The 24,330-nt window shown below is 41.7% G+C and overlaps 2 protein-coding genes across 3 annotated transcripts in view; one reads left to right on the forward strand and one right to left on the reverse strand.

Moving 5' to 3' along the window:
• CPEB3 (cytoplasmic polyadenylation element binding protein 3) overlaps window positions 1-22,193 on the reverse strand; it is a 201,638-nt gene extending 179,445 nt beyond the window's left edge. Inside the window, exon 1 of one of the 2 annotated variants that reach the window (XM_055425088.2) lies at window positions 22,084-22,193. The gene's annotated coding sequence lies outside the window, so the exon portion shown is untranslated. Of the gene's footprint in view, window positions 1-21,841; window positions 21,995-22,083 lie in introns of those variants that run through there. The other variant, XM_055425087.2, reaches the window with a different exon arrangement.
• The window catches only part of MARCHF5 (membrane associated ring-CH-type finger 5), a 54,072-nt gene continuing 51,863 nt past the window's right edge, over window positions 22,122-24,330 (forward strand). Inside the window, exon 1 of the mRNA XM_055425090.2 lies at window positions 22,122-22,441. Within this exon, the coding sequence (XP_055281065.1) occupies window positions 22,407-22,441 (35 nt within the window). The 5' untranslated portion in view covers window positions 22,122-22,406. The remainder of the gene's footprint in view (window positions 22,442-24,330) is intronic.

Here is a 24,330-nt window from a genome sequence, read left to right on the forward strand (position 1 = left end):
ACCCTCAGATCCTGGTATCTGAAACTGTGTGATATCAGTGCCTTACATTCACAGAGGGGATTAGACTTTACCAGACTCCAACTTATTATCTCACTTGCTGTGAAGAAATAGCACTAACAGGGCCCTCATGTTTGCTTTTGCAGTGCACCAGAAAGCTGGCCAAGGAGGCTAGTGGAGACTGAAATCTCACACAGGCTCTGCTCACCAGGCTCATGATTCTTAGTGGCAGACTTTTATCTGCCTAGAGGAAAAGGTACCTTTTCTTCCTTTCCACAAAGAAATTGTATGAACAGGTGACAGCACCAAAGGTGACTATTGGGATCCCTATGTAAAATATGTGGGTGTCAATTATACCTCAATAAAGCTAGAAATATAAATAATAAATAAAGAAGTGGAACCCCAGGCTCAAAGATGTTACAAGATACAGTTATAAATGGTGGATCCAAGATTAGAATTTGAGTCTTCCAACTTACTAGTTAGCATGCTTTTTCAACTATACTACAAATCTCCCATTGTTTCAGTTTAATGTAGGCTGTCTCTAACTTCTCATGTGGCAGACTGGTATCCTTAGCACTTTGCTCCAACAAAGTCCCAAGCTTTTTGGTGTATCTCTGTCCTGAAGCCACAGCTGTCCTGTTATTGAGGAAGCAGAGAAACAGATATGTGTGCCAACTGTACCAAAAGGAATACTTTAGATGGATCTCCTACCACTTTTGCAAAAACAAATTAGACCACCTGTCCTAATGTTATGCATCATACATCATCACAGTGGCAGAGAGTCAACGTTATTAATATTATGGGAGGTGGTGTGTGGAAAAGTCATGCAGTATGAAATCCAATTATCTAAATTTAGAGACTAGCATTGCCATCTATTTGCTGCCTGGCCCTGGGAGATAACAATTACAAATATTCACTGAGCACATACTATTTGCCTATACTTTGTTCACATAATGACTAACTTCATACAATCCTAAGAGGTATGTATCTTCCATTTCACAGGCAAAGATACTGAGGCTCTGGGAAATTCAGGTAACTCACCCTAGGTTATACCGTTGGGAAGTGGAAGAACCAGGAATAAAACCCTAGCAATATGACTCTAAAACCCATGTTCTTAATTTCTCAGTCTTTGATTCCTCTAGAATAAAACAGAGATAATAACAGCTGCCCTACCTAACTAACAGAATTATATTAGCAAGTACAAGGGCATTTTTAATAAACTATGAAATAATAGAGGTCAATGTATGAAATTCAAAGCTAACACTGACAAGCAGATGAGTTTATCTGGAAGGACTACACATATACAGATTTCCTTGTCTCCTCTCCACTTAATACTGAGAGTCAAACAAGTTGTGTTAAGCCCATGCTTCTTCTAACAACAATGATCTTGCTATCCAGACATTTCTTATCTTACCTCTTTCCATATCTTGAGTTCCTACTTATGGAAGCAGAAATCAATGTTATATATCCTTAAACTAGTAGAGAGTACAGATTTTTTATTATTAGTTTCAACACCTATAGTTTAAGAGAATTTCTTCACCATCTGGTGATGATGTTTATACTATCTGATCACTTATTTACATGTTGTGCTTAGTCACTCAGTCATGTCCGACTCTTTGCGACCCCACAAACTGTAGCCAGCCAGGTTCCTCTGTCCATGGGATTCTCCAGGCAAGAATACTGGAGTGGATTGCCTTTTCCTTCTCCAGGAGATCTTCCCGACCCACAGATCGAACCCACATCTCCTCTGTCTCCTGCATTGGCAGGTGGATTCTTTACCACTAAGCCAACTGGGAAGCCTAGTGGGTGAATAAGCTCAGGTCTATTTTGACTCCAGACCTCAAGTTCTAAAGCTGAACACTTGTCCCTCACATCTTGACATGCCCAGAGGACAATGCCCATATTTTCTTTACAATTACTGCCTCCCATTGCTTTAGTGACCATATTTTTTCTGGCCTGATCATCTGAAATAATTAAACTCCAGAAAAATCCAGGACCTGTGCTTACTGGGCCTTTCTCTTCCTGCATCGTACCTGATCACTTAGAACAAGCCCCATTCACGTTGTTCTCAGCTTCTCTTTTGAGCGCAGGCCTGGCTCCTCTTTGTGTTAAATCCATTTCTCAAGCAGGGGCCCTATCTAAACCCTTCACCCAAAGGTCTCAGAGGTTCCTAGAGAATGTGACCTTGATTAATCTTACCATTCTAAAAAATTCTTCTCAAAAATTAAAACATTGAAAGAAGAAACTTTTTTCCTCTTTTTTTTTCTTCTTAAGATGTCCTTGAGACTCCTGGGGAAAGCAAGGAAAAGGAAAAGAGAAGTTTATCTGTTTTCTTAAGGGAGAGCCATTGTTTGGCCTCTCCTTTCTAAAGTGGCTTTTCATTGCAGTTTGACTTGTAGGTCCTCCCAGAGAGGACAAAAAAGAAAGCACAACCCCTAAACTTCATATGCAGAAACAATCTGGAAGTTCATTCATTCAACACATTTTCTGAGCACCAACTATGCAATAGGCTCCCAGTATTTACTGTTCCTCTCTTTCATCTAAAATGCAAGGTCAAGAATAATCAAAAGTAGTATATGAGAGAGAAAAGATATTTCTACATGGGAGAAATGGTTATTGAAAAAATAAAAATTAATAAGAAATACCAGATAAGTGCTCAAAGAACAAAAAAGGTGATGTGATTAAGGGACTCCGGTAAGGTATTTATATTAGGTAGTCATTAAAAGCCTCAAATTGGAAAATTTGGTTCCAAATTGGGAAAGAAGTATGTCAAGACTGTATATTGTCACCCGGATTATTTAACTTGTATGCAGAGTACATCATGAAAAATGCCAAGCTGGATGAAGCTCAAGTTGGAATCAAAATTGCCCAGAGAAATATCAATAACCTTAGATATGCAGATGACTCCACCCTTTTGGCAGAAAGCAAGGAGGAACTAAAGAGCCTCTTGATGAAGCTGAAAGAGGAGAGTGAAAAAGCTGTCTTAAAACTCAACATTCAAAAAACTGAGATCATGGCATCCAGTCCATCACTTCATGGCAAATAGATGGGGAAACAATGAAAACAGAAACAGAGTGTACTTTCTCGGGCTCCAAAATCACTGCAGATGGTGACTGCAGCCATGAAATTTAAAAATGCTTGCTCCTTGGAAGAAAAGCTACAACAAACCTAGACAGCATATTAAAAAGCAGAGACATTACTGACAAAGCTCCGTCTAGTCAAAGCTATGGTTTTTCCAGTAGTCACGTATGGATGTGAGAATTGGACCATAAAGAAAGCTGAGTGCCGAAGAATTGATGCTTTTGAACTGTGATGTCAGAGAAGACTCTTGAGTGTCTCTTGGACTGCAATGAGATCCAACCAGTCCATCCTAAAGGACTAAAGGAAATCAGTCCTGAATATTCATGATGCTGAAGCTGAAACTCCAATACTTTGGCCACCTGATGCAAAGAGCTGACTCATTGGAAAAGACCCTGCTGCTGGGAAAGATTGAAGGCAGGAGGAGAAGGGGATGACAGAGGGTGATATGGTTGGAGGGCATCACTGACTCGATGGACATGAGTTTGAGCAAGCTCCGGGAATTGGTGATGGATAAGGAAGCCTGGCATCCTGCAGTCCATGGGGTCACAAAGAGTCAGACACAACTGAGCGACTGAACTGACTGAAAAGCCTCAAATGTGAGGTGACGCCTGAATTAAGTTCACACCTGAATTAAAAGGATTTCTTGGTAGCTCAGTCAAGAATCTGTCTGCAATGTGGAAGATCTGGATTTGATCCCTAGGTCGGGAAGATCCCCTAGAGGAGAGAATGGCTACCCACTCCAGTATTGCCTGCAGAATCCCATGGACAGAAGAGCCTGGCAGGCTACTGTCCATGGGGTCGCAAAGAGTTGGACACAACTGAGCAACACTTTCTCTTTCAGCCACATGAAGACTGGTAGTGGAGGACACAAAGAAACCAGCTAACGTTAATGCAGGAGGAATAAGCCTTTAAAGCAGAAGTTGGCAAACATTTTCTGTAACTGGGCCACATAGCAAATATTTTAGGCTTTGCAAGTCACATAAGGTCTCATGTTGCATATTCTTCTTTGTTTTTGTTCCTGCTGTTGTAAGTTGTTTTACAATCCTTTAAAAATGTAAAAGCCCTTCTTAGTTCCCTGCCAGTATAAAAATAGGCTTCCAACAAAATTTGGCCCCTCGTAGTTTTCTGACCCCTACTTTAGAGGAACATCTAATCTATTGTAGCCAGAGAACAAGTAAACAAGGAGAAAGTGGTACAAGATGAGGTCTGAGAGGCAGTCAGGAGCCATATGGTGCAGTGCCTTTTAGGCTAAATTAAGATTTGGGATTTTTTTTTCCAACTGTGATGGGAATCCTCTGGAGAGTTTTAAGCAGGGCAGTGGCATAATCTGATTTATACTTTTAAAAGGCCATCGTCGTTGTGTGTGAAAAACAGACTCTGGTGGGGCTAAGAGTAGAAACAGAGAGAGAGTTGATTAGGAGGCCAGCTACCGTATCACTCAGGCAGGAGAGAACAAAGGTGGTGATGTGAAGAGACAGAAAGAATTGAACAGAAGGGGAACTTAAACACTTTCGATGAAAGTGTTATTTATTATAAACAAAAACATGGAAGAATTCTTGAAATTTTCCTTTAAAATCAAAAGTACTATAAAGAGTTTGATTAACAGAAAAATCTTGGTTACTCAAAGTTTTAGCAATATTTTGACATGTTTGATTTATAGATATTTTACTTTCAGGAAGACCATCATTTCCCCTCTCTCTCTGAATCATTTCCTCTAGTGAAATGATGCCATTTCTCCTCTGGTCCCTGATACTCATTATTTTCCTCTTTTCACTTAAATGAAGCATACTGAGAATGTTCCTCTCACTTCAGAGTGCATTGCAGTCAAGCAAAAGAGCAAAACTGTTTACTCTTTTAAAATCCAAGAAATTTCCAACTTCCCTTTACCATGAGGAAGCTGTAAATGTACGTGGTTCTCACTCTATCCAAACTCATTTTCTTATTCTTTCTCTGATAAAAATGAAGTTGAGTTTTTGAAAATTCTTCAAAGTGTACGTTTAATTTGGGCACTTTTGGTATATATTTGGGGAAAAAGACTAATTAGATAGTGTCATAGGTTAGGTTCCTTGGAGATAGATTCTGAGACCAAGTTTCTCAAGGAAGTGATTTATTAAGGCAGGACACAACTGGCAAATACATCTGCAATGAAATGAGGATGATCAGGACAGTCAGAGAGAGTCACTGACTGCAAAGTGGTTGTAACTCAGCCAATACCTGTAGTAGCTGGGACGGGTCCCTCAGACTTGTCTTCAAACGAGACAAGGAGGCTGGGTCTTTGCATCTTAAATCAGCCGGTCACTGGCCGTGGGCCTCTGAGAGGATAACCTAAAGAGAGGCAGTTCTCTGCAACCTAAGGCAACACCCAGCAAAAACAAAGCTTTTCACCATCAGGAGCTATCCTAGCAGCTGAGGGATGAAGAGAGAGGCTCTGGGTTGGAACACCACAGTACCTACTGCAAAGGGACACTCCAGTATTCTCATATGGTCATTTCTATCATTTAATATTTATCAAGGCACATAGTATTTTGCCATGACTATGTATGGATGCGAGAGTTGGACTATAAAGAAAGCTGAGCGCTGAAGAATTGATGCTTTTGAACTGCGGTGTTGGAGGAGACTCTTGAGAGTCCCATGGACTGCAAGGAGATCCAACCAGTCCATCCTAAAAGAGATCAGTCCTGGGTGTTCACTGGAAGGACTGATGTTGAAGCTGAAACTCCAATACTCTGGCCACCTGATGTGAAGAGCTGACTCATTTGAGAAGACCCTGATGATGGGAAAGATTGAGGGCAGGAGGAGAAGGGGACGACAGAAGATGAGATGGTTGGATGGCATCACCGACTCAATGGACATGGGTTTGGATGGACTCCAGCAGTTGGTGATGGACAGGGAGGCCTGGCATGCTGCGGTTCATGGGGTTGCAAAGAGTCGGTCACTGAGCGACTGAACTGATATAGTACTTTTATTAGCACTTATAGTATACCAAATACACTAATTAGCATGCCAATTGGTATTTATCACATAAAACAATATTTTACCACATAAAGTATTTTTATTAAATATAGAAACTTCATGTTCAAGTGTTTAGGAACACACTTTCAAAAAATACTGCTGGAAAAGTGACTCAAGTGTCATTTCGACTGTGTATCTTTAAGAGCTGATGATTAAACCAGTCATTTTTGACTCTTGCTCCTCCCTCACCAAGTTCTATGGCACCTTTCATGATAAGACACCTCCATCTCTACTTTTTTGTCACTGCCAACAATTCTGGTCCCCACCTTCATTTCCTCAAACTTAAACATCTTTTATGCCCAGTTTCATCCAAGTTGTGTTTTTTGGGGGTGGGAGAGGGGGGATGCTCCATTGCATGACTTGCATTAAATTACTCAAATAGCCACTGTGTAAGGCACCAGGAAAATAACATTGAGTAAAAAAAGACAATTCCACCATCTCTCATGAACGTGAATTTCTAGTGAATGAGAAGGACTTTAAACAGTAAATTCCATGATAAACCATTTCATGGCAACTGTGATAAAAATGCAATGCAAAAGTAACTGATGTTATGAAACCACATAATGTTGGGACCTGAACTAGGGGGTCAGAGATGGGTTTTCTAGAGTAAATAAGATGAACCTTAAAGGATAACATTCACAGGAAGCATGCTTCATGCAAAGAGAATACTGTGTTTCTTACCTTCAGGATCTGAAAAAGAGGAAGCATGGTGTATTCAAGAAACTAAAGAAGAAAGCCAGTAGCCAGCATGCTAGACCTCAGGGTTCATTTGTGAAGCAGAGGAAGGTGTTGGGGAGTAAAGTTAAGCAAGAGAAAGTAAGCAAGGGCAATATGAAACCATTAGAAATGGGGTTTTTACTTTTAATGTTTCATTTTAAAATAATTTCAGAATCACAAAAAGTTACAAAAAAAAAAAATTCCCTATACTTTTCACCCACATTCTCCAAATGCTCACATCTTAAATTACCTCAGTATAATTATCAAAATCAGAAAATTAACACTGCCTCAAAATCCCATGGATGGAGGAGCCTGGTAGGCTGCAGTCCATGGGGTCACTCAGTCGGACACGACTGAGCAACTTCACTTTCACTTTTCACTTTCACACATTGGAGAAGGAAATGGCAACCCACTCCAATGTTCTTGCCTAGAGAATCCCGGGGACGGGGGAGCCTGGTGGGCTTCCATCTATGGGGTCACACAGAGTTGGACACGACTGAAGTGACTTAGCAACAGCAGCAGCAGTACTATTATCTAATTTAGAGTCTGGGAGGGGGGTTCAGGATGGGGGGGCCACAGGACACACATACACCTGTGGCCAATCCATGTTGATATACGCCAAAACCGTCACAATATTGTAAAGTAATTAGTCTCCAATTAAAATCAGTTACTTTTTAAAAAGTCACTGTGTCAGATATTAACCAATAATAATTGTTTAAATTTCATGTATGTTTTTCCAGAACTATTCATTTTTTTGCTTAATTGATATAAACTACTGGATTTCCTTTTAGCATAATTCCTAAACTTCCCCTATTATGTTTATTTACTTTTGGAAAAATATCTTTTAGACATCAAACCAATGACAAGAAATAATATATAGTATCACTATCTTCAGTTGGTTTTGCAAGAAAACAACCTGTGCTTTAAACTAAAAAAATTAAGTTGATGCAGTCTAAAAATAATAATAATAATTACTATTATTATTTCCAGTCCGTATTTTACCAGCTAGCCAATTAATGCCCCTTTTCAGAATCCAACTGAGAATCACATACTGCACTTAGTTATCATGTCTCCTTAAATATGGGACAGTTCCTGAGTCTTTGTCTTTCATAACCCTGACACTTTTTTTTTTTTTTACTACAAGGCACAGCATGTGGGGTCTTAGCTTCCCAATCAGGGATCGAACCTGTGCCCCCTGTAGTGGAAGCATGGAGTCTTAACCACTGGAATGCCAGGAAAGTCCTGACCTTGACACTTTAGAAAAGCAAGCCAGTTACTTGGTAGAATGATCCTCAACTTTGCTGTACCTGATGTTTCCTTGTGACTGAATTCATATCATGGATTTTTGGCAATAATATCACAGAAATCCCATGCATCTTTTCAAAAGAAAGGTTATGTGGACATGACCCATGGTGGTGATCATAACTTTGATCACTTGGTTAAGGTACTATCTGCCAGATTTCTCCACTATAAAGCTACTGTTTTTTCCTTTTTACTTAAATATCTTTGGGAAGATACTTTCTGACTATGTGAACATCCTGTTTATCAACATATTTTTACCCACTGATTTTAGCATCCATCAATGATTCTTGCCTGTATCCCTTATTCCTGCAGTGTTTGCAAGTGGTGATTTGCTATCTTCATCAACCCTTTTAATTAGCTGGAATGCCACTGTAAGGAAGAATTTTTCCTTCTCCCCTGATTTATTCATTTATTTTTATCAGCATAGACTCACAGATTTGTATTTATTCTATAGGTTATAATTCATTATTTATAAGGTTATTCAAAATGTCCCTGATTCAGCCACCAGGGCCCCATCAAGTTGACACCTAGGCCCTTTTGACATGACCCCGTCATTTTTCGAGCACATCCCTACTTTCTGGCACTGTAGATGTTCCAGGTTGATGTACTTTTCCTACCAGTCTAGAATTAGCAATTTCTCTAAAGAACCCTTGTTGCCTATATTGGAGATAGTACTAGATATATTCATTGGTTTGGGGAGGTAAATGCCTTAGGCCCTACCAGCAGATACAGCCAAAAGAGTATGTATGCACACATCTGTGTGTGCTTATCTATGTATCTGTATTGTATCTATAAAATCAAGAGTTTGTACTGATACTTCTAATTCCAAACATCTCAGTGTTCATTCTAGCCTTAGAAGTGTCTCTCCCTTTTAAAAATCACTAAATATTTACTGAACACCTGCCAAGGGCCAGGCTCTGTGCAAGGAACTGGGGGCACAAGAGTGAACAAAACAGGTAGGGTCCTGTCCTGCCCTCATGAAGCTTAAAAGGCATAATTTATGGATTACTCCCCTTTTCTCCAAATCGCTAAACTTATGCTTTCTACTGACTCCTTCTCTCCAGGATTTAAACAGGCCAGAGAAGGATTTCAAGCAGGTAACATGATCAGTTCTACATTTCTAAACAAGTCATTCAGCTTGGGAATCAAAGGAAGAAAAAGTAAACTGGAGAGGTCAATTTTCAAATCAGTTGAAACGGGATGAAAGCATAGGTGGGGATACTGATAATGAGACTAGTAAGTAGTCCAAGGTAAGAGAATGCAGGCAACTGGACTGGGGTGAAGGGAGGGACAATGGAAACAAATAAATGGATTCGAGAAGCATTTAGGAGATAAACGAACCATACCTGATGATTCACTGAAGGGTAGGGGGATGAGGTGAAGGAGAAGGATGACTGAAGGAGGACTCCTAGATTTCACAGATTTCCATGTACTGTAAACATATGACAATATGTTTCTTCATTAAACTGTAAACAACCTGATGACAAGAACACACAAGTATCATCCACACCTTTGTATCTCCAATATTTTCTACAGTGCCTGGTACACGGTTGGAGCTCAAGAAATGATGCTGAATAAAACAAATAGGTGAACTTTCTCAGACTTATCAAGTCGAGATTTCAGCTGTAGGGTATCTAACTAGTTATAATACATTCATAAAAGCTTTAATAGAAGCAAACTACTTATGCTAAATATCTATTCTCCCCAAAGAGTATATCCTGGTCTTTTAGTACATTACGTACACTTTCTCTTCCATCATTAGTTCATCTTACCCAAGAGGTAAAACCCAGAAGCTATAAAATAGAAGTAAACATTTGACTAGAACAATGAAATTTCACTTCACACCCATCAAACTACCAAAAATTAATGCCTATTAATTGCCTATTGCTTGCAGGGGAGTGAGGCTAAGGGGAGGCCTCTGTTTCCTCACCTTGCAAATGGAACCACAGGGATTAGGTGAAATGGTTCTAGACTCAAGCAGGCATTTAGTAAAAACTCACACACTGCTTCTTTACACGTCCATATACCCCTCCTTCAAGACCCAGTTCAAACCACTCCTCCACTAGGAAGCCTGCCCAGACCACTCCAACATGCAGCTACTTCTTTTCCCTTCTCTGAGCTTCTGGGATACCTATCTGTAAAATTTTTCAAAGATTAATCATAGGTGGACCTGTGATTGCTCTTGCAATCAGTCACTTTCTTCTTTACTTGTTATTTCACTATTTGTATACTCATACACTGTTCTCCAGTGAAGTCAGATGCCACTTATCTACTATGACTTCATCTTTCCAATGTTCACGCTCTTCTGTGTGATACAGGAGACACAGCCATCTACCTGTTAAGGTCATTGTTAGGATTTGGGATAACGTGTGTAAAGGGTCCACATATTAGGTGTTCCGTAAGTAGATGCCAACAAGCACTCGTTGAGAGCAGCTCTCAGATCTTTTTCAAATTTCAATACCCTTCTAGATGTAGTACCTCACAGAGTGCCTCACACGTGGCTGCTGCTTGATGGTTTATTTACTTACACTCTACCTTATCCAAAAAGGACCTAACGCAGGTAGGTGCTCAACAAATATTTGTTGAGTGATTACAGGCTACACTTTCCTGTCATATTTTCTCTTTCTTTCTGTTTTTCCATAATAAACAGAATCATCATAATATTGTGAGATTTTTTGACCACACAGCTTGAGGCATCTCAGTTCTTGACCAGGGACTGAACCTCAGGCCATGACAGTGAAAGCCCAGAATCCTAACCACTAGATCACCAGGGAAGCCCCCATATTATGACTTTTTAAAAGCCTTTACTCATCCTTCACCTGCACCAATTATTTTTTTAATTTAATTTCAAAAATTTTAACTATAAAATACAGACTCCTGGCAAAAATGAAAACATCAAAATGGAATAAAATGAAAAGTAGGTTCCTTTCCTGATATTCAGTTTCACTATCCAGAGGTAATACTTAAAAAAAAAAAAAAAATCCTATGTGTCTTTTTATTGGCCTTAGTGTTTGGCAAATACTCAACCTTCTTTAAGCTATTACTTAAAGATTTTCCCTGATTTAGGATCCTAAGAACATAAGCTCCATAAGAGCATTTTTGTCCCTTTTGTTCTCCTCTGTTCCCAGCACCTAGACAGTACGTGAATCATAACCATATGTTCAATAAGTGCTCGCTAATGCATGGACTTCCTTTTGAGGAATTGCCGCCACTCAGGGTACACTGCCTTCCTTTAGCCAAGTGGCAAGGAAGACTGATTAGATGTTCTCTCCTCAGATTTTGATCTGTGAGCAGAATACAAACAGTTGGAGGGAGCTGAACCCATATAAGAGCATGGAGTGTTCCTGCAAGAAGGTGGTCTGTGATGGCTGCTACCTGACTGCTTCCAGCCTGGTCCCCCTGCCTTACTTTCAATCCTGTGAGCTCACTCAATTCCTTCCAATAAATTGCCTTTTGCTTAAGTTAGCTCAGCACTTCTCACCCTCAGCACTATTGACATCTTGAGCTACATTATCTTTGCTGTGAGGGGCTGTTCTTTGCCTTATGTTCAGCAGAATCCCTGGTCTCAACTTGATGGATGCTAAGAGCATCCTTAGTATAACTATCAAAAAAGTCTCCAGACATTGACAAGTGTCCCCAAGGCGCCTGAATTAGCTAGAGGTGATTTCTGTGGAACAAAAAAGTCCTAACTGCTGAATACTACATCTCTGCCAACTTTTCATTATGGCCTACATAGAAATAGCTCAACTATATAATATTATGTTATATTGATAGGTCCTAAGTTATTAAATCAGTCAACTAACAATGGATTTTAAAGTGTTCACCTGTTGTGATGTTAAACAACCTGGTGGCTGCACACTGAGCAGTGTGGCCCATCATAATTCATCTGGGTGGCGGATCGGCCCCAGGGCAGCCAGGTTAGACCAGGGAGCTCTCCACTCCTGGGTATCCTCCAACATCGACTGGCTCCAGCCTTTCCCAGACCCCACTTGTCAGCAAGTCCAACAGAGCCTTTGTCCAGGCCCCTGAGCGGTACACTGATCAACAGCCAGCATCCAGTGAAGGTTTACACACTCAAGAGAACCAGCAGTAGGACAAACAAGGTGCCAGGTATGTCCTCCAGCTACGTGGAGCAACGAAAGGGCATGTCCCTGTGAAGTTAAGTGGGCCTTAGGAAGCATCACTATGAACAAAACTAGTGGAGGTGATAGAATTCAGGAGAACTATTTCAAATCCTAAAAGATAATGCTGTTCAAGTGAGGCACTCAATATGCCAGCAAATCTGGAGAACAGCCATGGCCACAGGACTGGAAAAGGTTTGTTTTCATTCCAATCCCAAAGAAAGGCAATGCCAAAAAATGTTCAAATTACGGCACAATTGTACTCATTTCACATGCCAGCAAGATTATGCTCAAGATGCTTCAACCTAGGCTTCAGCAGTACATGAACCAAGAACTTCCAGATGTACAAGATGGATTTAGAAAAGGCAGAGGAATCAGAGATCAAATTGCCAACATCCACTGGATCATAGAAAAAGCATGGGAATTCCAAAAAAAATCTACTTCTGCTTCATTGACTACACTAAAGTCTTTGACTGTGTGGATCACAACAGAATGTAGAAAAGTCTTAAACACATTCTTAAAGAATCTTAAAATTCTTAAAAATTATTGAGGAAAATTCTTAAATTCGACCACTTTACCTGCCTCCTGAGAAAGCTGTATGCAGGTCAGGAAGCAACAGAACGTTGGAACAACGTTCCAGTTGAACATAGAACAATGGACAGTTCCAAATTGGGAAAGGAGTACATCAAGGCTGCATACTGTCACCCTGCTTATTTAACTTCTATGTAAAGCACATCATGTGAAATGCCGGGCTGGATGGAGCACAAGCTGGAATCAAGATTGCTGGGAGAAATATCAGTAACCTCAGATATGCAGATGACACCACCCTTATGGCAGAAAGTGAAGAGGAACTAAAGAGCCTCTTGATGAAGGTGAAAGAGCAGAGGGAACAAACTGGCTTAAAAGTCAACATTCAAAAAATGAAGATCATGGCATCTGGTCCCATCACTTCATGACAAATACATGGGGAAAAAGTGGAAACAGTAACAGATTTTATTTTGGGGGCTCCAAAATCACTGCAGATGGTGACTGAAATTAAAGATGTTTGCTCCTGGAAGAAAAGCTATGACAAATCTAGGTAGTGCATTAAAAAGCAGAGACATCACCTTACCAACAAAGGTCCTTATGGTTAAAGCTATGGTTTTTCCAGTAGTCATGTATGGATATGACAGTTGGACCACAAAGAAGGCTGAGCACCAAAGAATTACTGCTTTCAAACTGTGGTTTTGGAGAAGACTCTTGAGAGTCCCCTGGACTGCAAGGAAATCAAACCAGTCAATCCTAAAGGATATCAACCCTGAATATTCACTGGAAGGACTGATGTTGAAGTGTCCAATACTTTGGCCACCTGATGCGAAGAGCTGATTCACTGGAAAAGACCCTGATGCTGGGAAAGATTGAGGGCAAGAGAAGGGGGTGACAGAGGATAAGATGGTTAGATGACATCAGACATGAATCTGAGCAACCTCAAGGGAGACAGTGAAGGACAGGGAAGCCTGCGTGCTGCAGTCCATGGGGTCACAAAGAGTTAGATACGACTTGGTGACTGAACAACAACAACATTAAACAACGACTTTAGGGAGATACAAGTCAAACACCAAATAATTCACCCATTTAAAGTGTACACTTAAGTGACTTTTAATATATTCAGAGTTGTACAATCATCACTACAATCAATTTTAGAATATCTTCATCACCTCAAAAATAGGTGCACATCCCTGCACACTTTAGTTGTCACTCCTCAAAACTCCAGCTCCCTCGACTGTCAGAAACCATTTAATCTACTTTCTGCCTCTACAGACTTACCTATTCTGAACACTTCATATAAATGGAATCATAGAATATGTTTTCTTTTGGACTGGCTTATTTCACTTAGCACAGTATTTTCTAGGTTTGTCCATGCTATAGCATGTAACAGTAATTCATCCCTTACTGTTGAATAATATTCCACTGTATGGACACATTTTACCTATCCATAAATGATAAGCATTTAGGTTACTACACTTTGTGGCTATGATGAATAATGCTGCTATGAGCATTTGTGTACAAGTTTTAGTGTTGATATAGGTTTTCATTTCTCTTAGGCATATACCTGGGGGTAGAACTGCTAGGTTAAATGGAAACATTATGTTTATCTTTTTGAGGAAGTCCCAGACTGTTTTCCAAAATGGCTACACCATTTTACCTTCCAATCAGCAGTGTACTAGAGCTTCTTTCCTCACTTCTCACCAACTCTTATCACTAATCATTTATTATTCATCTTTTTTTATTATAGCCATCCTAGGGAGAGTGATGTAGTATTTCATTGTGGTTTTGATTTCCATTTCCCTAATGACGAATGTTGGTGAGCATCTCCTTCAGGTGCTTACTGGTCATTTGTATATCTTGAAGAAATGTCTACTCAGATCCTTTGTCCATTTTCTAATTGAGTTATTTGCCTTTCTATTGTTGAGTTACAAGAAATCTTTATATGTTCTAGATATAAGTCATTTTTCAGATATATGATTTCCAAAAAATTTTCCCCTTCTTAAATGAGTGAAAGTCTTTTCATTTTCTTAACAGCACAAAAGTTTAAAATGTTTATTGTTAGTCTTTCAGGTAAAAAATTGAGTGGCTGGTTCACCTTGCAGCTCAATCATGTAATGTGTTTTTCTCTAAGACAACTATCAGCAGAACTTCTGCTCTATGACATCCATGTTTATTTAAAAAGAATATAATTATTTACATGTATTTTTTCTCACAAAATTGATTCTCCTGGAACAAGATACAGGAAGGAAGATGTGGCATGTCATCCTGTGATTTTTACCTACTCCTGACACACCACTGACTTATCCAAAGGACACCTGACCTGGAGAGAGGAGTATAAGCAAGGACAATGAAGAGTAATGGTTCTTCCACAGTATTTATGAGGAGGAAGAGAAGACTAATTAATGGATGATGATTTTTTTTGTAAAATCAATCACGTTTTGTAAATATCTTTTTCACTAGACTTGATATAAGATGTTAAGATTCTATTCTCTGAATAGCAAATGAAGATAGACAGGTTTTAGACTGTCCTATACTTTGGCCACCTCATGCGACGAGTTGACTCACTAGAAAAGACTCTGATGCTGGGAAAGGTTGGGGGCAGGAGGAGAAGGGGACGACAAAGAATGAGATGGCTGGATGGCATCACCGACTCTGTGGACATGAGTTTGAGTGTACTCCGGGAGTTGGTGATGAACAGGGAGGCCTGGCGTGCTGTGATTCATGGGGTCGCGGAGAGTCGGACACGACTGAGCGACTGAACTGAACTGAACTGAACTGAAAGTGGCCAGATAGCATATTAAAAAGCAGAGACATTACTTTGCCAACCAAGGTCCGTCTAGTCAAGGCTATGGTTTTTCCCGTGGTCATGTATGGATGTGAGAGTTGGACTGTGAAGAAAGCTGATCGCTGAAGAATTGATGCGTTTGAACTGTGGTGCTGGAGAACTCTTGAGAGTCCCTTAGACTGCAAGGAGATCCAACCAGTCCATTCTAGAGGAGATCAATCCTGGATATTCATTGGAAGGACTGATGCTAAAGCTGAAACTCCAATATTTTGGCCACCTCACACGACGAGTTGACTCACTGGAAAAGACTCTGATGCTAGGAGGGATTGGGGGTGGGAGGAGACGGGGACGACAGAGAGTGAGATGGCTGGATGGTATCACCGACTCGATGGACATGAGTTTGAGTGAACTCCGGGAGTTGGTGATGGACAGGGAGGCCTGGCGTGCTGTGATTCATGGGGTCGCAAAGAGTCGGACACGACTGAGCGACTGAACTGAACTGAACTGAAGTGGCCAGTGAAGCCTCTGTCCAGAATTAAGAAAAGAGCAATTCAAACAAATCCTATAGATGCTCAGTAAAATATATTCTGGAGATCAAGTTGTCCCTATACAAGTCCTTTAAGAGGTCCAGGAACATTATCTATTTGAAAACTACTTAGCCTATATAAGGCTCTTCAAGAACTTTTAGCTGTGTTAAAGCAAACTTCTGAAATAGTTACAGACCATGGTTAAGTTACTGAAACCTAGGCCAGTTCTAACTTGCCTTTGTTCCCAACCCACTCTGCATACCATTGCAAAATTAATCCCCCTAAATCACTGTTACCTTGACTTGAGAATTTTTAGTAATAAATAAAAGCTAATATCAATGGAGTTCTTAACTATGTGCCCAGCATTGTCCTAAACAATTTAAATGGATTTTCTCATTTAATCCTCCCCGTAACCCAGTGAGGTAGGTTCTGTAATTCTCCTGAAGATGAGGAAACTGTGGCTTATTCAGTAACCCACCCAAAACTGCTGAGCCCCTGAGTGGCAAAGCTAAGATTCAAATGTAGGTTTGAGCTGAGGCTCTCAACCACTACGGTATTTCTGTAGAGACACCACTGCTCTAGTAATCACTTAGGGGGACAACTACAAGGCACATGCATCAGAATTTCCAGGGTAATTCTCTGACTCACAGCAGGTCTGGGAACCACTACAAGTTAATTCTCCATTTCCTGCTGCTGCTGCTGCGTCAGTTCAGTCGTGTCCGACTCTGTGTGACCCCAAGACAGCAGCCAACCAGGCTCCCCCGTCCCTGGGATTCTCCAGGCACTTCCTACTGAATATCTAAACTCCTCTTCCAAGAGGCTTCTAGGATAAAGGCAAAATTCCTTAAATTGGCTTATAAAGCTCTTCAGAGTCTGTCACTTGACTGACCCTTCTGGTCCCATTTTGCCCCAAGCCCCCTTTTTGTTTCCGTTTCTATTCTTTATCACAAGAATTTTCCTTCTCAGGGTATTTGCACAAGCTGTTCTTTGGTCTGGGATGCTCTTCTGTCCTCCCTGTGTTCGATTAACTCTTGCTCTTCCTCAGGCTTTAACATGATGGGCACTTTCTGAGAAAAAAATTTCTGATCGCCCTGTTTAGGTCAAAATCCTAGCTATTATCTCTAATAACATCATGTACTACATTTGCAAACTAAGAAGTGTCTTTACATGATTATCTCTCTTTCCCGCGATAAAGAGTAAACTCTACAAAGGCAGGAACTGTGCTTCTTTCTCAATATTGTACCTCCAGTGCCTGGCTTAGTTGTTGTTTAATTGTTAAGTCGTGTCCGACTCTTTGTGACCCCATGGACTATAGTCCGCCAGGCTCCTCTGTCCAGGGGATCAGGCAAAAATACTGGAGTGGGTTGCTATGTCTTTGTCCAATAGTATCTTCAGTGCCTGATTCAGTGCCTGTCACATAAATATTGCTTGTTCAATAAATACTTGTCAAAAGAATTAATGGCTTCAAGGCCTTTTAACTATTCCGTACTTAACCAACCAACCATATTTTTCACTCTTGCTCAACAGAGATGTACAGTGCCATTTACAGCGGTTAATTCCTCTCCACATCTCTTCATCCTTATCTAAACCCAAAATCCTTTTCCACCTCTTTACCTACCTAATTCCTCCTATTGCTACAAGGTAGAGCCTAAATTTCTCTTGTTTCACAAAATTCTCTAACTCACCAACCCACAACAGTCTCTTCTAAACTGCTACTTCACTTTGTATTTCTAGGCCACTCACTTGGCACTTCATCATATACTGCCACGTATCCTCATGTAGTATTTCACATGTAAGTGGTCTGGTTACTTTTTTAAATATAAGTATGATAGGTAGTTTGTATGTTCTCTGTTGTTGTTCAGTCACCTAGTCGTGTCCGACTCTTTGTGACCCCATGGGCTGAAGCACACCAGGCCTCCCTGTCCCTCACCATCTCCTGAAGTTTGCCCAATTCATGTCCATTGCATCAGTGATGACATCCAGCCATCTCATCATCTGATGCCCTCTTTTCCTTCTGCCCTCAATCTTTCCCAGCATCAGGGTCTTTCCCAATGAGTCACCTCTTGGCATCAGGTAGCCAAAATCCTGGAGCCTCAGCCTCAGCGTCAGTCCTTCCAATGAGTATTCAGGGTTTATTTCCCTTAAGATTGACTGGTTTGGTCTCCTTGTTGTCCAAGGGACTCTCAGAAGTCCTTTCCAGCACCACAGTTTGAAGGCATCAATTCTTTGGTGCTTTGCCTTCTTTACGGTCCAGCTCTCACAACTGCACATGACCACTCGGAAGACCAGAGCCTTGACTATATGGACCTTTGTCAGCAAAGTAATGTCTCTGCTTTTCAACACACTGTCTAGGTTTGTCATAGCTTTCCTTTGTTCTTAAAGGGTAATCATTGGTTAATTTGTGACTAGAGTACCCAAGCACATCATAAATACTCTGTAAATGTCTGCTAAATAAATTAATGAAGTATATTCTATAACCTACAATGTGGACTCAGCCTGCAGTTTATCAGCAAATTTGGTAATTGACAATTCTCCTTGAAGGACACCTAGATATTTTATATCTTTGGAATATCCTAGGATCCCTTGGCAGACAGTTCAAAACAAATGTCAGGGGAGAAAATTAAAGTAATATACTACTTTAAATTTCCTATAGTTCTATACTCAGGTATTTCTAAATCCATTATAAAATTATTAATACATTTCATTACTCTTTAGGATAACTCTACATTATCAATCCTAATCCTCCAAGGTTGGGAGAATCTTTAAATATTTTCAGTAGATTAATTTCTATTTCAAAACATAACACTGAGGAAAATATTTTTGTGGTCATGCTATTAATCTCTTGGCTAAATATCATTTACCATAAATCTTAAAATCTATGTAAAATAGGTAAGTGCATTTCAACTTTTTATTTGGAGGGGGTCAAACTGAGATCTAAGCAATTAAGAACTTTTTACTTCAAAATCAGAATAAATTATGATTCCAGTTATTCTAATTTAAAAATCCTAAAGCCAAGGAAAATAAAGTTGACAAACAGTGAGGCTAGTGGTAAAGAATCTGCCTGCCAATGCAGGAGATGAACAAGACCCAACAGACAGTGGTTCGATCCCTGCAATGGGAAGATACCCTGGAGTAGGAAATGGCAACCCACTCCAGTATTCTTGCCTGGAAAATTCCAAGGACCGAAGAGCCTGGTGGGCCATAGTCCATGGGATCGTAAAAGAGTTGGACATAACTTAGCAACCAAACAACAACAATTTACATACTATAAAATTAACTCATATTAAATTTTTTAAGTCTATTTTACAGATTTGTGTCACCATCACCAGAATCTAAAATTTGTTTTATATTATTTTTGCAATATAATTTACAAAGTTGTGTAGTCATCACAACTCTAACCCTGGAACATTTTCATCAACCCCAAAAGAAACATCATGTCCTTTAGCAATCTCTCTCCATTTCTCTCCAGCCCCTCCAGCTTTTGGCAACCACTGCAAAAAGTTGACTCACTGGAAAAGACTCTGATGCTGTGAGGGACTGAGGGCAGGAGGAGAAGGGGACGACAGAGAATGAGATGGCTGGATGGCATCACCGACTCTGTGGACATGAGTTTGAGTGAACTCCGGGAGTTGGTGATGGACAGGGAGGCCTGGCGTGCTGTGACTCATGGGGTCGCAAAGAATCGGACACGACTGAGTGACTAAACTGAACTGAATCTACTTTGTCTCTATGAATTTATTCTTAACATTTAATATAAATGGAATCATACAATATGTGGTGTTTCATGACTAGCTCCTTTCACTTAACATGTTTTCAAGATTTATCCATATTGTCACATGTTTCAGAACTTCATTCCTTGTTGTCAGCTAATAACATTTTGGGCGTGCATGTGTACATGCTCAGTCACTTCAGTCATGTCCGACAGTTTGCAACCCTATGGATTGTAGCCCGCCCCCCCAGGTTCCTCTGTCCATGGGATTCTCCAGGCAAGAATAATGAAGTAGGTTGCCATTTCCTTCTCCAGGGGATCGTCTGGACCCAGGTATCAAAACTGTGTCTCCTGCATTGCAGGCGGATTTACTGGTTTATCCATTCATCAGTTGATGGATATTTGGGTTGTTTCCACTTTTTGGCTACTAGGATAATGCTGCTATGAATGCTGGCATACAAGTCTTGGTATAGATATATATCTTTATTCCTCTTGGGTAGATACCAAGGAGTGGGATTACTAGGTCAGGGGCTAATTGCTTCATTTTTCCCTAATCAGTCTTAAGGTGAGTAACAAAGTTTTTTTTCCTATTTCAAAGGATTTTTGACACAGCCAGGAAGCAGAATTTTCATGAAAATGCTAATATAATTTTATATTTTTTTTAAAAAGAAGGATAATCTGCACACCACTTTGCTAACAATAGAACTGTACTACATTACTTTCCAGTTTGAAGTTCAAACAGAAATTCTAAGATGAGGTGAAAATTCCTTTTAATGTAAGTCATAAAATTAAATGGAGTCTGCTCTAACCTATGTAATCAATATGCTAGAATAAAATTCTGTTTTTTGAGCAGCATGTATGTATCCATTTCCTTCTGGCTGACAATTGCTTTAACAGATAAACACACAGTAAGAAAAGACTTAACCAGTAGGAGTAGTAATAAATAGGAATTTAAAATCTCAAACGCCTTAATAAATTACCTATTTCCCTCCAGTGTCATGGGCCTGCTTCTCATTTCATGAGAGAAGGGTAAAGCATTAATTATAATTAGTCATGTAAATTCCCAAAGTCTTTCATAAAAGCATCTTTCAGAAATCAGAGGCCAAATAACTTCTGGTCACATGTTATTTTTATTTTTCTTCCTGGCGATGTACACTCTAGTTCAAATATATTCAGGAAGCAGACTGTAAGCAAGAAATTAAGAGCTGATTGCAAAATTCTGCGTAAAAATTAAAAAAGCTTTAAAAACACATTTTGATGTAAAGAAAAATCAAACATCTTGCGGCAGAAATTAGGCATAATCAGAGGAAAACTACCAAACGTTCTACCAATCACAGCACTAGAGAACGCCACAGGTCGTCCAAAAGACGCCTTCCTTTTAGCCAACAGTTCTTTTCCTCCCGCCAAAGCTGTCCCTAGAGCGTCAGAGAATAACTCAACGAGCGATTTATGATTTTTTCCTTTTGATCTCTCCCCCACACACATCCACCTGCTTGGAGGTGTCAAGGCGACTAGAAATGGTTAACACTGACCAGCAGCAGACAGTGAAACAAACATCCCTGACAACCCACAGCTGAGTAAGCAAGAGCTGTTTATTCACGACCATGTTCCATTTGGAGACTAGCGGCGAGCCCTTGAAAGCCCAGGCACATTTAGAAGGTTCCTAGAGAGGGAGGGAATAATCTGCCCCCGACACACACGCACATACACCCCACCCCTCTCCCCCTGCCCTGAGAAACATACACTGAGAGGTGGGAACCATCTGGTCAAGGCAGCCCCTGCCCTCCCGACCCCTCAGGAATAACCTCTCGCACTACAGCATCCGACCCCTTGTGGGGGTGTGTAACTCCCCAAAATAGGTTCAGACGCCGCAGGGGCTGGCCCCAGCGCTAAGAGCTTCCGAGGACGCTTTCTGCCACCCCCACCCCCGCCACGGCCCACCCCGACGCCACGGCCGGGGCTGGAGACCCTGCCGAGAAATGGCCCTTTAGATCCCACCCCTCACCTGGCTCGGTCCCACCTGAGCACCAGAGCTGAGAGAAAACAGGCAGGGAGAGCTGACCTTGATGCTACTGACAGTGGAGCGGCACATCCTGCTGCTTCCTGGAAAGCGGCCCGCAGGACATTTTTCCCCCTGGAGGAAGGAAACGGGAGGGCGCCGGCCGGGCGGCGGCGGGCGCGGCGGCGGTGGTCCGGGCGGGCTGTGTAGCCTCTAGCGGGGACGGTCCGAGGACTACATCTCCCAGGCTGCTCTGGGCCGCCTTGCGTCGTGACCCCAGCGCGCACGGAGGCGGTGACTCTTACCTCACAGAGGTAGCTCCTCCGCCGGCAGCAGCTCGGCGCCCGCGGTCCATGGACCGGAACCCCGGGCCGACGGGCAGGAACCCCGGCCGCGATCGCCGTCTCCCCGCCCTAGGCTCCTCCTCCTCGCTCCCCACCGCCTCCTCCGGACGCCCGCGGGCCGCGCACCGCCACCGCCAGGCTCGCGGAGCTGCCCCGGGAGGCTGGGTGGTGGGTTCGCGGCTGCCGCCGGACTGAGGCCTACTCCGCCGCCTCTCAGTGCTATTGTCCTGGGCCCGGCCCTGACCGGGCTCACCGGAGAGGCGAGTGCGCCGGCTCCGCCGAAGATGCCGGACCAAGCCCTACAGCAGATGCTGGACAGGTACGGGCAGCCTTTGGGGAGGACGCGAGCCGCTGGCCCTCGTTCCGGCCCTGCCGCGCCCGGCCTCGGCGCTCTTCGGAGCGGAGCCCGGCCTGCCGGGAGGAGTTCTACGGCCTGGGGGCCGGGCGAGGGGCCGAAAGTTTGGAGTCCGTACTTGCGGGAGGACGGAGCGGGCGGCCTGGGTGCGTAGACTTAAAGCGAAACTTAGTTAGGGAGTGGCGCCTAGTTTGGTCGGAACGCCTTTGCGAAGTGAGAGGGGCTTGTATGAACCCAGAGAATTAGTTTCTTTTTCTCACTCTCCTTCTCCCCTCCCCCCAAACTGTGTTGTAACGTGTTTGTCCGAGATCTCACTGGCAAGAAGAGCCAAACTAATTTTCTGAGGAATGATCCTCCTCCGATTTTAACAGTCTTTGCAAAAGCCAAGGAAAAATAAGCATTCGTTTGGAAAGCTTCATAGGCAAACTTCATTCTTCCTTCCTCCGCATCCCCAACCCTAAACTATAAGGTCAAGAGTATCCGCAAGGGACTGTAACGGTCAAACCAGAGTAGAGGTTATGGGAAACAGACATAAATCCAACCCTGAACATTTCGCGTATTTTACTATGCGCTGAGTTCCCTGAGAAAGTTTCATCTTGTCATGGGGCAAGTTCCTGTGGGGGCTCCAGTCGGTAAAACCTTCTGTGAAATCGGCTGCAGAGCCCTCTGCTGTTGAAATTCTAGTCTCTGGGTTCTACCACGAGTTTCTGGAGACCCTTACTCCACATTTTCCACTAAGGACATAATTTCCTGGCAACGCCAATGCTATTGGCTAATGTATGTTTTCGTTGCCTACAACTCTCAGTAGACAGACAACTCGCCACCCAGTTCAGCGTGTGGTATACCTCTGTACTGAGAACAAATCCGACTGGAAAGTGTTAAATGAAGAGGCTCCCTTAAATGAAATTATGCTTGGATCACACCCAGAACACAAATCACTCAAGAGTACGTCTTCTTCCAGAGTGACAGAGATTTCCTTCGGAGCTTAGAATTTTGAGACGTCTAAGTTGATAGAAATCATGGTACTGACTTTTTTCAGTTGGGGTGACCCAGTGATTAATCCAGCCCTTGTTCTAGAGAGCATTCAAATCAAGTTGTATTGACTACTCCCTTTTTATATAAGTAGTTTACAAGCTCCTGGAAGGCAGAAGTCATTATTTCAAAGTCTATAACCCTCTGTACAAAGCAAGTCATCAGTAAATACTTTTATGAACAAATGCATGAACTTTTTTTGACATTCTCCCCAGTTGTGTAGTGGTCTAATAATTTACCATACTGGCAAATTACACAGGACTACTGAAATATGCCCAGAGGAGACCATTTTCTGCCACTGCGAATTCCAATCAGAGACCCTATTTTGGTGCTGGGTATTTTGTAATTAATTATTACCCCCTCTGAGGGCCTGCTGCTTTCACTTTTATGTAGTTGACTTCTGTGTCCAAAAGCTGATCTGGCTTTCATACACTCTTTGGAGATTTCCATAAAAGTAAAAAACCCAAGGAGTGTCAGCAAGACATTTACAATTGTCTCAACAGAAACTTGGAAATTCTGGCTGCATATACTGAAACAAGTGACTATAATACTGGCTTCCTTCATCTTCTCTACCTTTTCGAGATATCTCAAGGTAGATTCTTAAGATTATATTCAAAGATCATTTTGCAACCTGGTCCCTTGTTGGAATCACCTGAGGAGTATTTTAACATGGATGGATGCCTGACTCTGCCCACGACCAGTTAGTTCACAGATTTCTGAAGAATAGGGCCTGATCATGGGTATTTTCAAAAGCTTTTCAGATGTTTGTTGTGGTTGAAAATCACTTTTAAAGGGTTTTTTTTTTTGGCACAGCTTAAGGG

This window comes from Moschus berezovskii, chromosome 12 (assembly GCF_049115385.1).
Source record: "Moschus berezovskii isolate FMDL1 chromosome 12, NW_MosBer_1.0, whole genome shotgun sequence".
NCBI classification, from domain to species: Eukaryota; Metazoa; Chordata; class Mammalia; order Artiodactyla; family Moschidae; genus Moschus; species Moschus berezovskii.